We start from the raw sequence: 12,940 nt of genomic DNA, 5'->3' as shown, positions 1-12,940 counted from the left end.
GGATTGTGAGGAAGAGGATTCAGAGGAGGAATGTGGCTTTGAGGAGGAGGAGGAAGACCAACCACAACAGGCATCCCAGGGTGCTCGTTGTCACCTATCTGGTACCCGTGGTGTTGTACATGGCTGGGGGGAAGAACATGCCTTCATTGAGATCACTGAGGAGGAGGAACGGGAAATGAGCAGCTCGGCATCCAACCTTGTGCAAATGGGGTCTTTCATGCTGTCATGCCTGTTGAGGGACCCTCGTATAAAAAGGCTGAAGGAGAACGACCTGTACTGGGTGTCCACGCTACTAGACCCCTGGTATAAGCAGAAAGTGGTGGAAATGTTACCGAATTACAACAAGTCGGAAAGGATGCAGCATTTGCAAAATAAATTAAAAAGTATGCTTTACACAGCGTATAAGGGTGATGTCACAGCACAACGGGAATCTAACAGGGAGAGAGGTGGAAGTCATCCTCCTGCTCCCACGACCACGCCGGCAAGGACAGGATGCTTTAAAGACGTGTTGTTGATGGAGGACATGCGTACGCATCGCCACAGCCCACAACGACTTGACTGACAGGTAGCAGACTACCTCGCCTTAACTGCAGATATCCACACTCTGAGGAGCGATGAACCCCTTGACTACTGGGTGTGCAGGCTTGACCTGTGGCCTGAGCTATCCCAATTTGCGATAGAACTTCTGACCTGCCCCGCTTCAAGTGTCCTGTCAGAAAGTACCTTCACTGCAGCAGGAGGTATTGTCACTGAGAAGAGAAGTCGCCTAGGTCAAAAAAGTCTAGATGACCTCATCTTTATTAAGATGAATGAGGGATGGATCCCGAAGGGACTGACAGTGGGCCATACATTCGACTTAAGGCCTGATGAGATGAGCTGCCTTGGGCTAAAAATGGTGACCCTATGTAGGAGGAACAGTCCCTATTCTGCTCTGTGTCAGTGTGTATCAGGGATCATTAGGATAGGTGTCAATCCATATCTGCCAAGTGACCTTATGTAGGGGAACAGTCCCTATTTTGCTCTGTGTCAGTGTGTATCAGGGATCATTAGGATAGGTGTCAAGGTGTCAATGTCATATGTCAGGTGTCAATCCATATCCATTGTGATTTAGGAATGTTAGGTGATTTATGCCCTTTATGGATTAAAACCAGTCTCTGCATCAACTGTGTAATTTTCCATGGGAGTTTTGCCATGGATCCACCTCCGGTATGCCACAGTCCAGGTGTTAGTCCCCTTGAAACCACTTTTCCATCACTATTGTGGCCAGAAAGAGTCCCTGTGGGTTTTAAAATTTGCCTGCTCATTAAAGTCAATGGCAGTTCGCCGGTTCACGGAAGTTCGCGTCCGCCGTTCGCAAATCGAAAATTTTGTGTTCGCGACATCACTATAAAGGAGTTTAAGCATGCGTGGGATAGGCATAAGGCTATCCTAGCTGTAAGATGAGGCCAGGGACTAATGAGTGTTTAGAAAATTGGGCAGACTAGATGGGCCAAATGGTTCTTATCTGCCGTCACATTCTATGTTTCTATATGAACAAAAAGAGAACATAAAACACATTACAACTATATTCAGTTTTTGAAAGGCAGCGTTGGTCATCAGCAGTGTGCCCAAGCAGAGAGAGGAGGCGCACTAGAACACTGCTTAAACAGGAGTGATTAATTTGCTGTGCCAATTTATGCCTGGGAAATAGTCTGACATTTGAAAAGTATCAGTAGACTGAATATTGAGCTTGATAATTGTATGCTGTATATGAGCACTCAGGGAAAAAGCCATGCAATAGCAGCCTGTTGAGGTAGGAGAGGACCAGGTGGCTCTCCCCTAAGAGGGTCCATTATTGGGTAAAGATATTGTAGATCTGTGTTTCCTTTTCCTGACAGCTGTTTACACATGCAGCTGAGATAGTGGTGGGACTGCATACCAGTCCAGCAAAGACATCTCAGGCAGATTCAATTAAATGTTGCCATGTCCTCTGCTTTGGATATGGAGAATGCAGACTTCAATGGGCAGGCGAATTTTAAAAACAACAGGGACTCTTTCTGGCCACAATAGTGATGGAAAAGTTGTTTCAACTAACACCTGGACTGTGGCATGCCAGAGGGGGATCCATGGCAAAACTGCCATGGAAAATTGCACAGTTGATGCAGAGTCTGCTTTTAATCCATAAAGGGCAGAAATCACCTAACATTGACACCTGTCCTCAAAGCCCAGCCCTGATACACACTGACACAGAGCAGAATAGAGACTGTTCCCCCTACATAGGGTCACTTGGCAGATATGGATTGACACCTGTCCAACAAAACCCCTGATACACACTGACACAGAGCAGAATAGGGACTGTTCCCCCTACATAGGGTCACTTGGCAGATATGGATTGACACCTGTCCTCAAAACCCCTGATACACACTGACACAGAGCAGAATAGGGACTGTTCCCCCTACATAGGGTCACTTGGCAGATATGGATTGACACCTGTCCTCAAAACCCCTGATACACACTGACACAGAGCAGAATAGAGACTGTTCCCTGTCCACAGAGACCATGATACACACTGACACAGAGCAGAATAGAGACTGTACACCGTCCACAGAGACCATGATACACACTGACACAGAGCAGAATAGAGACTGTCCCCCCTACATAGGGTCACTTGGCAGGTATGGATTGACACCTGTCCTCAAAGCCCCTGATAGACACTGACACAGAGCAGAATAGGGACTGTTCCTCCTACATAGGGTCACTTGGCAGATATGGATTGACACCTGTCCTCAAAACCCCTGATACACACTGACACAGAGCAGAATAGGGACTGTTCCCTGTCCACAGAGTCCATGATACACACTGACACAGAGCAGAATAGAGACTGTTCCCCGTCCACAGAGACCATGATACACACTGACACAGAGCAGAATAGAGACTGTTACCCCTACATAGGGTCACTTGGCAGGTATGAATTGACACCTGTCCTCAAAGCCCATGATACACACTGGGGGGAGCTACTGTCCTCCCCAACCCCTGCGCGGTGGGTGGGGGCCATAAATCACCCCACAGTGTTTGGTTCTAATGAGTGCAACGTAAATGGCTGCACAGGAGCTGGCCAACTGGAGAATTCAAAAGAGAAAACATGCACTGGAACTAATCGAGAAAGAGGAAAGACAGCCATACCAGATTCAGATGACAAAGCTGACACACAAGGGGTTAATTGAAATTGATACCGTGCCCGATCAGAACTTGACCCTAGAGGATCTGTCTGATTCTGTGTGGCAGCCTCAGGATTCTCAGCAGGATTGCATCTCAGAGAAAAGGGACACAACATCCCAACACAAGAGCCACCTTTTAGATCAGGACTGCCTTATATGCAAAGGGCTGATAACCCCCCCCCAGGTGATGCTGACTTAAGCCAATGGGTAATTACCAAGAAACCAGAGAAAATATGGAAACACCATATAACTAATGGCAATCAACATTCTTCATGCATTGAAAAGACGAACAAGAAATTGTATGATCCAGATACTAGACTCACAGATCCAGCAGACTCAAGTGTGTGGAAGGGATTCCTTCACATGTTCTCTATAAACCAGTTTAAAGTTACAGCCACGCCAGAGTCTGGTTATAGCAGTCATCTTTGCCAGGATTTACCAAAAGTGTTAACATCCGAAGGATGCATTTTGCAAGAGTCTGTTTGGGAATATGTAGATCGTATCTGGCCAGAGTGCACCAAGGACATGTGTGTGATCCGACTGAATCAAAGAACATCAAGTGATGCAGTTTCATATGCTCGGCTGTATTCTTATCTTAATCGGAAGCTGAGATATGCAATCATCAGAAGTCATGGCATGGAGGCGTTCCTAGTGCCTCTACCCAACCCATCCCTCAAAGATTGCGTCCTTTGGGAGGTCCAGGTTTGGAAGACAACCATCCTATTCTGCTTCTGATCTTGCTTCTTCCAAGCCATCCTTCCTGGACAGCTTATCCCAAAAAATCTTCCAAGAAACATAAAGAAGGTTTGGATATCCCAGATGATATTTTCTCTGACATATTAGCAGATGTTGAACGAGAGGAGAGACAAATGGCCGAGCAAGGGCTCCCTCCTCCAGGTTTCCCAAATTTTGAGCAGTGGAATCAGAATTCTGAGGATACAGGAGAGGAAGTTGGCATGCCTGAGATCATGAATATGCTCCAAAATTTGAGCAATGGCCTTCAGTTCCCAGGAGAATTCTCTGTAATTATAGGAGAGAGTCAGGGTGCTAATATTATGCCACCTCTCCATGTGCCAAATACTGTTCCAGCAGGTCTCCCATATCCATATTTTCCATTGTATCCAGAAGCAGCCTACCGTGGCTGGCATGGTATGTTGCCCCCTACTCATGCAGTAAATCCATTGTCCATTGACCCAGCCAATCTCTTATCTTACCCGCTTTCACAAATAATACCACCTAACATCTTATCTGATCAACATTTTACTGCAGGACCTCAACCTTTTGCATAAATGTTGTAGTTTTGTTATATTTACGTTTTTTTTTTTTTTTTAACTGTTATGTTTTAGCGAAATATTGAAAAAAATACATGTAATGTGCTGAACATCAAAGCTGAAATTTTAATTTGTCTCAGTAAGTTGAAAGCCATACTTTCTATGGGAGTTTCAAATGTTCAATAATTGTTTTCTGAAGAAAGCATAACTGTCTGTTTTTAGCAAGCAACAACCCCATATTAAGCTGTTTATTCACTGAACATCTATTTGTACTGAATTGAAAACTGAATGACAAAATGTAGGCAGAAAACGAATGATTTGAATATATTCTTCAAATACCAGAATTTTTTAATTTGTTTTTTAGTTCACTACTATTCTGTGTTTAGTAATGTATAAGTGTGCCAGATGTGACAAGTTTACATAGGTTAATTATAGCCACTGTTATATCTGGGCTACAAATACATGCATTTTGGCAAACACCTCAAAGCCCATGTAAGCTTTGTGTTGTTGAATTTCAGTGATTTATTTTATGTTGCATGTGTACAGTTGTACTGTAAAATGGGTAAAGCATGGGATATGTTTTTACATTTGTATACTAAAAATTGTAATATACGTTGGAAAAAAAAAAAAAAAGGACGCATGAGCCTACAGGCATTGCGCATGAGCGTCCAGTAACGTGGCAAAAAAATTCCCAGCTCCCCAGAGGCTGTCCTAGCACCCCGGTCATACAAATATTCATTAACAGCTTTTTCTTGTTGGAGCAGGCGGTCGAACATTAGGAGTGTTGAATTCCAACGTGTAGGGCTGTCGCAAATCAAGCGCCTCACTGGCATGTTGTTTCGCCGCTGGATATCGGCAAAGTGAGCCATGGCCTGTGTAGGAACGCCTGAAATGGCCACACACCTTCCTGGCCTGCTTCAGGACGTCCTGTAAGCCTGTGTACTTATGCACAAAGCGTTGTACGATCAGATTACACACATGTGCCATGCACGGCACATGTGTCAACTTGCCCAACTTCAATGCCGCTATCAAATTTTTTCCGTTGTCACACACCACTTTGCCGATATCCAGTTGCTGCGGAGTCAGCCACTTTTCCACCTGTGCGTTCAGGGCGGACAGGAGTGCTTGTCCGGTGTGACTCTCTGCTTTCAAGCAAGTCAAACCCAAGACGGCGTGACACTGCCGTATCCGGGATGTGGAATAGTACCTGGGGAGCTGGGGGGGTGCCGTTGATGTGGAGCAAGAAGCAGCGGCACAAGAGGACTCAGCCGAGGAGGTTATGGAAGAGGATGGAGTAGGAGGAGTAGAGGAGGTGGCAGCAGGACTGCCTGCAATTCGTGGCGGTGTCACCAACTCCTCTGCAATGCCACGCATTCCTTGCTTGTCAGCCGTCAGCAGGTTTACCCAATGCGCAGTGTAGGTGATATACCTGCCCTGACCATGCTTTGCAGACCAGGTATCAGTGGTCAGATGGACCCTTGCCCCAACACTGTGTGCCAGACATGCCATGACTTCCTTTTGCACAATCGAGTACAAGTTGGGGATTGCCTTTTGTGAAAAGAAATTCCGGCCGGGTACCTTCCACTGCGGTGTCCCAATAGCTACAAATTTTTTGAACGCCTCAGACTCAACCAGATTGTATGGTAAAAGCTGGCGGACTAATAGTTCGGACAAGCCAGCTGTCAGACGCTGGGCAAGGGGGTAACTTGGTGACATTGGCTTCTTACGCTCAAACATGTCCTTGACAGAAACACAGGACTGTGGGCAGATGAGCAGGAACTGCTCAAGGCGGGAGACGGAGTGGCGGATGGTTGAGAGGGGGCAAGAAGGACAGCAGTGGTTGACGTGGCTGAAGATGCTGGACCAGGAGGAGGATGGCGGCTTAGAGTAGGCGTGCTGCTTGTACTCAGGTGTTGATCCCATAGGCGTTTGTGATGTGAGATCATGTGCCTACGCAAAGCAGTTGTACCTAGGTGGGTGTTGGACTTCCCACGACTCAGTTTCCTTTGGCACAGGTTGCAAATGGCATCGCTGTTGTCAGAGGCAGACACACAAAAAAAATGCCACACTGCTGAGCTCTGCAATGACGGCATTCTGGTGGTGGACACAGCATGCGTTGATTGGCGTGCTGTCGGGCTGACCCCGGGTGCCGATGCATGCTGTCTGACTGTGCCACTAGCTCCTTGCGATGACCCCCCCCTGCTTCCAACTCGTCTCCTCCTCCTCTCTGTCTCCCCATCTGAACTTTCGCCCTGTTCTTCTTCTTGCCGAGCGGGCACCCACGTGACATCCATGGACGCATCGTCATCATCAACCGCTTCGCTTGTATCTGACAACTCAGAAAAGGAAGCAGCAGCAGGTACAACATCATCATCATCACACCGTACCTCCATGTGTTTAATGCTGCCTGCCTGAGACATATCCCTGTTATCTACATCCTCTAGCAATAATGGTTGCGCATCACTCATTTCTTCAAACGGGTGTGTGAATAACTCCTCTGACATACCAAGTAAAGCGGCTGTGGTGCTAGTTTTGGTGGTGACGGCAGGCGGGTGAGTGCTATCTTGAGAGGTGCCTGAAGCTAAGCTGGAGGAGGATGGTGCGTCAAGGTTCCGAGCGGAGGCTGTACAAGATTGGGTGTCCTGTGTTAGCCAGTCAACTATGTCCTCAGAACTTTTCAAGTTCAGGGTACGTGGCTTCTGAAAACTGGGCATTATTCTAGGGCAAAAGGGAATCACAGCACCAAGACCACGACGGTCCCTGCGGGGTGGCCTGCCTCTGCCTGTCATTTTTTTGGGGATTAGTGGTACTATGCGTGCAAGCTACTGTGAGACCAGATATGATTGGCAATGTGAACTGTAACAGTTCTGCAGAGCACACACTGTAGGCCTAAGACACCCGCTTGAAGACAAGTAACTGCTATTCAATCTATAACAGTGAAAAACTAATTTTGGTTTTAAAAGCACACTATAGAGACACCAGATATGATTGGCAATGTGCACTGGAACAGTTCTGCAGAGCACACGCTGAAGGAAGGACTGACAGAGCCGCTTGAAGACAAGTAACTGCTATTCAATCTATAACAGTGAAAAACAAATTTTGGTTTTAAAAGCACGCTATAATGGTTGCAAGTACAAACACTACTACAAGAAGAAACAGAGTCAACCCATCCTCTAACATTGATAATGGGTATCCTCTTGCTATTTCCTGAGTCCTGGAGCATGAATTTTAGGAGAATTGCTATTCTGATTATATTGGCAGCCAGAAGTCTTCTAACAGCACACTGGAAATCTACATATTGCCCGACTAAAAAGGAACTCATAGATAAAATACATCAATACTATAGATATGAGGTTCTCTCTTCAGACTCTCCCGAAAAGTCCAAGAAAATAAGGGCACTCTGGGCCCCGTGGTTGAGGAGACATTACCTCAACAAACATTTGCACGATGAGAAGTCGATTGCTATAACTAATGAGACTAATACATAGTTAGACTATCTATAAGATAGCCTGCTTTCAAACACCTATATGTCACACTAGCATCAAAATGCTCAGAACAACCATGGAAAATGGATAGTTCAAGGCGTGTAGAGGAACATCTCATGGAATAGCTATACTGCCTACACATCTAAACACATAAACCAGACATAACTAAATAGTTGCACTGTTAGAAAGCACTCTTTCGTCCAATACAGAAACTCTTGTTCCCTCCTCCCAGTTCTATATTCTCTCCTCCCTCTCCCTCACCCTCTGCAACATAACGCTAGTTTGACTATCTGGACCAACATCTCAGCTCAAGGTTAATACTACCAAACAAAGTCTACCATCCGACCCACTACTGGTGAACTTCACAATCCAGACAGAACCGTTAGTTAACTTTAGCTTCTTACACATATAAAACGGTATAGAAAAGTAGTAAAAGCGATACAAATGGCACACAAGGGGTAGCACGGATTAATATGTAAGATGTGGTTTGTGGCCAGTTTAAACCGCACAGGTAACAGCCCTAACTATCGAAGGCACTTACATTTGTAAAGTCGTATTAAGCTGATCAAGAAAGTTGAGGAATAGCCTAAATTGATAAAGATGAGTAGAGCTAGACAATAATCTACAACAAAGAGTTCACTACACTACAGATACTGACATGGGTCCAAGTATGTTTATTTAGAAACATTCATGTTCATTTGTGTTTTTTCCATGCCTATTCGTACGTGTGTATTTATTCATGGATGTGTACACGTATATAATTGTAGAGGAACAAATGATGTCAAAAAGCTTGACTTGCTTTATACCCCCCCCCTTTTTTCCTTTCTGTATCCCCAAGTTATTCCTTTTTTTGTTTGTTATGACAAAATAAAAATCTTATATTTAAAAAAAAAAGCACGCTATAGAGACACCAAATATGATTGGCAACTGTCAAAGCACGCTGGAACAGGTCTACAGAGCACACGCTGAAGTAGGCCTGACACCCAGACGCTTGCAGACAACTAACTGATCTTCTATTACAGTGAAAAAAAAAGATTTCTTTAAAATCTAAAGCTTAAGCTATTGTTAAAACAGATATGAGTGGTGGCACTGACTGTGCAAATGGGCAAGGCATCCAACCTGACACAGAAGCTGGCAGGCAGGCAACTGCTCTTCTATTACAGTGAAAACAAATGATTTATTTTAAATCTAAAGCTTAACCAATTGTTAAAACAGATATGAGTGGTGGCACTGGGCAAGTGGGCACAGTATCCAATGTGAACCTCACACAGAAGCTGTCAGGCAGGCAACTGCTCTTCTATTACAGTGAAAAAAAATATTTATTTAAAATCTAAAGCTTAACCAATTGTTAAAACAGATATGAGTGGTGGCACTGACTGTGCAAATGGGCAAGGCATCCAACCTGACACAGAAGCTGGCAGGCAGGCAACTGCTCTTCTATTACAGTGAAAAAAAATATTTATTTTAAATGTAAAGCTTAACCTATTGTTAAAACAGATATGAGTGGTGGCACTGGGCAAGTAGGCACAGTATCCAATGTGAACCTCACACAGAAGCTGGCAGGCAGGCAGGCACCTGCAATTACATTACACAGGAAAAAAAAAAAAAGCAGCCTGATGTTATAGCCCTAAAAAGGGCTTTTTGGGGTGCTGTCCTTACAGCAGAGATCAGATGAGTCCTTCAGGATTGTAGTGGACACTGAATACCCTAGCCTAGCTATCAATTTCCCTATCTAATCAGCAGCAGCTAAACTTTCCCTCCTCTCACTAAGCATGCAGCTTCAGAATTAATCGAAAATGGATGCTGGGAGGGAGGTTGGAGGGTGTGGAAGGGAGGGAGTGCTGCTGATTGGCTGGAATGTGTCTGCTGACCGAGAGGCACAGGGTCAAAGTTTGCCCAATAATGACGAATAGGGGGCGGATCGAACTGCGCATGTGTCCGCCCGCCGCGGCGAACGCGAACAAGCTAATTTCGCCAGGAACTGTTCGCCGATGGACAGTTCGGTACATCACTATCGGTGAGCCATTAAGGTGGTCCAGGATATATCCTTAAAAATTCTGGCCTCAATTCCAGTGAGATTGTGGATATCAGCTAGCCTTACTGCTTAAAAAATGTCCTCTTCATCATAGAAATTATGTAATTGACATATAGTATCACAGAGTTGTGAGGGGTCAATACCTTTGGGCCTCAAAGCTCAGTATATCCTATCAAAGTGTATTGCAGTATCCTGCAGCCTTTGCAAGATCACATTGGATAAAACTTTTTTTGATGTCTAATAGGTCCTTATTCCAGGTACCCCCAAATCCACAGGTTGTTGCGCCTGCTGCAGCTGTCGATATCTTCAACAGAGCGATGTTGAGAATTGGGAAGTTAAGAAACAAATCCATGAGGTAAGTGTGGTTAGGCTAGCGTATACTTGGTCCTTCATTCAAGTCAGCTACCAGAGCTACGAGATGTGCATTTCTGCCCAAACTCTGAGAGCTGACTGGAACGAAGCCTCCGGTTTCACAAGCATGCAGGCCATATTGTATTTTGATCATTTCTACACATCAAGTGCAAATAAAGATAACTAATTCAAACTGGTTAGCTGCTTGATGAGCTTGGGCTATGCTTGTAGAGCATTCAGAGGGTGTTGGGATCGCCGATAGGTGTGTCATGGAACAGGTCTCGAGCGCCATGTTGGCCCTAACCATGTTTGGTGCCAATGTGTAAGAATCATGTAAACATTTTGCCACTTCTGATAATTTATGGCACTTGCTGTGATTGGGGGATCCCCTTAGGTCAGGATCCTTATTTTGTTTGCCCATTAAAGCTGTGGGTGCTCAATTGATCGCAGATATCTTTGCTGAGTGGAGGCGCACAAACAGATGCAACCATCCGTCTGCTCAGCGTATCTGCGATGTGATTAAAGGTCTGCTGTCTTTGTTATAATAAGGTTACCTTGTAATGTAATATTAATCTCAACGTATTGTACATTATTATATTTTACTCAGTTATGATAAGGATAAATAATACAAATTGTTAAAAGGAAAAATAAAGCAATAATTTAAACAAAAAAAATTAAAAAAAAAATTTCAAAAAAATCTTACTTTTGGTGTGTCAGACTGACTGCTTGCAGTATTTAATGACTCTGGCTGTTTGAGTGAACAGGAATCCATGATAAATTGCCCCTCACTTTCAAAACATACCACAGATTCCAAGTTTAACTCCATATCCCTGCATAATAAGAGACAAACACATTTAACTCATAAAATATTTCAAATTAATATTTAGGTTACAAAATGCATATTTTAATACATATGAACAATTTATTTAAAAACATTTTTTTTTTACAAATGTCACTGTGTTTTATATATGTACAGATTATGTCAGATTTTTACTTATTACAAAAACCAAACATAGCATATAACAATACTAAATAATTACCACTTATGGACCAAGTATTTTAAAAAAAAAATCTGAATTAAGGAGTCAATGCAAAGCATTTCATAGAGTTAGAGGCTAAGCCTGTTCCTTCTCTCTTATTTCTGATAAATACATCAGGACATCAGTTTTGTGTGAATTTCCATCCCCTTGCAAACAATATTTTCAGAACTAAAAGAGATATAAATACAATTTTTTTTTTTTTTTTCTTGGATTTGTAGCTCTGGCGAGTATGCTCCCAGAAGGGCACATTCAGGTTTGAGAGGAAGGGTAATCTGTAATTTATTTAAAATAATGCGTACCAATTCTCATATTATGAATAGTTGTGGACAGCACCACAACACATGTGCATATAAGCCCTCCATTCAACAACCCCTCATAACATACTTCCACTTGTCATTTGTTAAAGTCATTGTAAGGTCCAATCCATATTTTTACTTGTACGTTGGGTATTCAGGGAGGGAAAAGTGTTGTACAGCTGCATAACAAATATATGACAAAATTAATCTGCATTGAAAGTGTTGTGGTCTGGAGAGTTACCTCCACTTTCAGCTCATAGCATATGTGCAATTATATGAGAACTCACCATGGCATCTTTGATATTCACCCACTGAGAACTGGGAATTCCTATCTTAGCCTCCCTAGGGTAAATATGGCCACCCTAGGTTTTTTGTACATACACATGTATAAAGGTATTTAACCCCTTAAGGACACATGACATGTGTGACATGTCATGATTCCCTTTTATTCCAGAAGTTTGGTCCTTAAGGGGTTAACAATCTTTAGATGGTCCGAATTTTGCATTAAGGTATTGTCCAGAAAATGTTCAAGAGCTTCTGTAATATAAATTTTATAGATGCAAACCAACCTGACCAGGATATCTCAAGAACTGCCATTGGGAAAAAAAGGTCCTTTTAGGCCTGATTCCATTTATGGTGAAGGTTTCAGAATGGAATGGTGTGCACCATCTGGTTTAATAAAATACCCAAATTCACTGACTTAGAACACAAATCAAATGGATATAAACTTTTTTTTTTTACATTGTAGTAACACTCCTAGACAAGTTCACACCCATGGCCTGGGAATGACTTGCATTCAGTGTATTGTTATGGTTACCCCCAGGCTAGCTGGAAGCTGGACCGCTTGGATAGTCTGGATCCCAAATGTAGAGAGAGAAGAGCCGCTTCGGTTAAATAGTCCATATGAATCCTGTAAATGTAGAGCAATACCACTAGCTATAGTACAGCTAGGATACTCTGTTCCCCACAAAACGAGTTGAGGCTGTGATTTGAGGGTCAAGCAAGAACTGAGATAATGAATACAACGGTTGGGACAATGCAATTATCTCCAAGCGCCCAAAATACCACGTTTTCTTGCCACATAAACAGGTTAAAAATACATAACTTCAACAGTTTTATACATAATTTGTGCATTCCACCATTTATTATATGGCCCCGGTCTGGGTGAAATAGTTCACCGAAGAGCGCCCAGGACCCACAAATTGTACACTCAGTTTCCTTGTTATAAAGTCTGTTCGTGTCTTTGGTCCCGAGCTTGAGATGAC

General features: G+C 43.5%; 1 protein-coding gene across 1 annotated transcript in view; it reads right to left on the bottom strand.

Annotated features, from left to right (window-relative positions):
• The window catches only part of PCNX2 (pecanex 2), a 3,673,975-nt gene that overhangs the window by 3,131,391 nt on the left and 529,644 nt on the right, over nucleotides 1-12,940 (bottom strand). The window contains exon 6 of the mRNA XM_063443387.1: nucleotides 11,043-11,169. Within this exon, the coding sequence (XP_063299457.1) occupies nucleotides 11,043-11,169 (127 nt within the window). The remainder of the gene's footprint in view (nucleotides 1-11,042; nucleotides 11,170-12,940) is intronic.

This window comes from Pelobates fuscus, chromosome 2 (genome assembly GCF_036172605.1).
Source record: "Pelobates fuscus isolate aPelFus1 chromosome 2, aPelFus1.pri, whole genome shotgun sequence".
NCBI classification, from domain to species: domain Eukaryota; kingdom Metazoa; phylum Chordata; class Amphibia; order Anura; family Pelobatidae; genus Pelobates; species Pelobates fuscus.
This window is presented reverse-complemented; position numbering and strand designations above follow the sequence as displayed.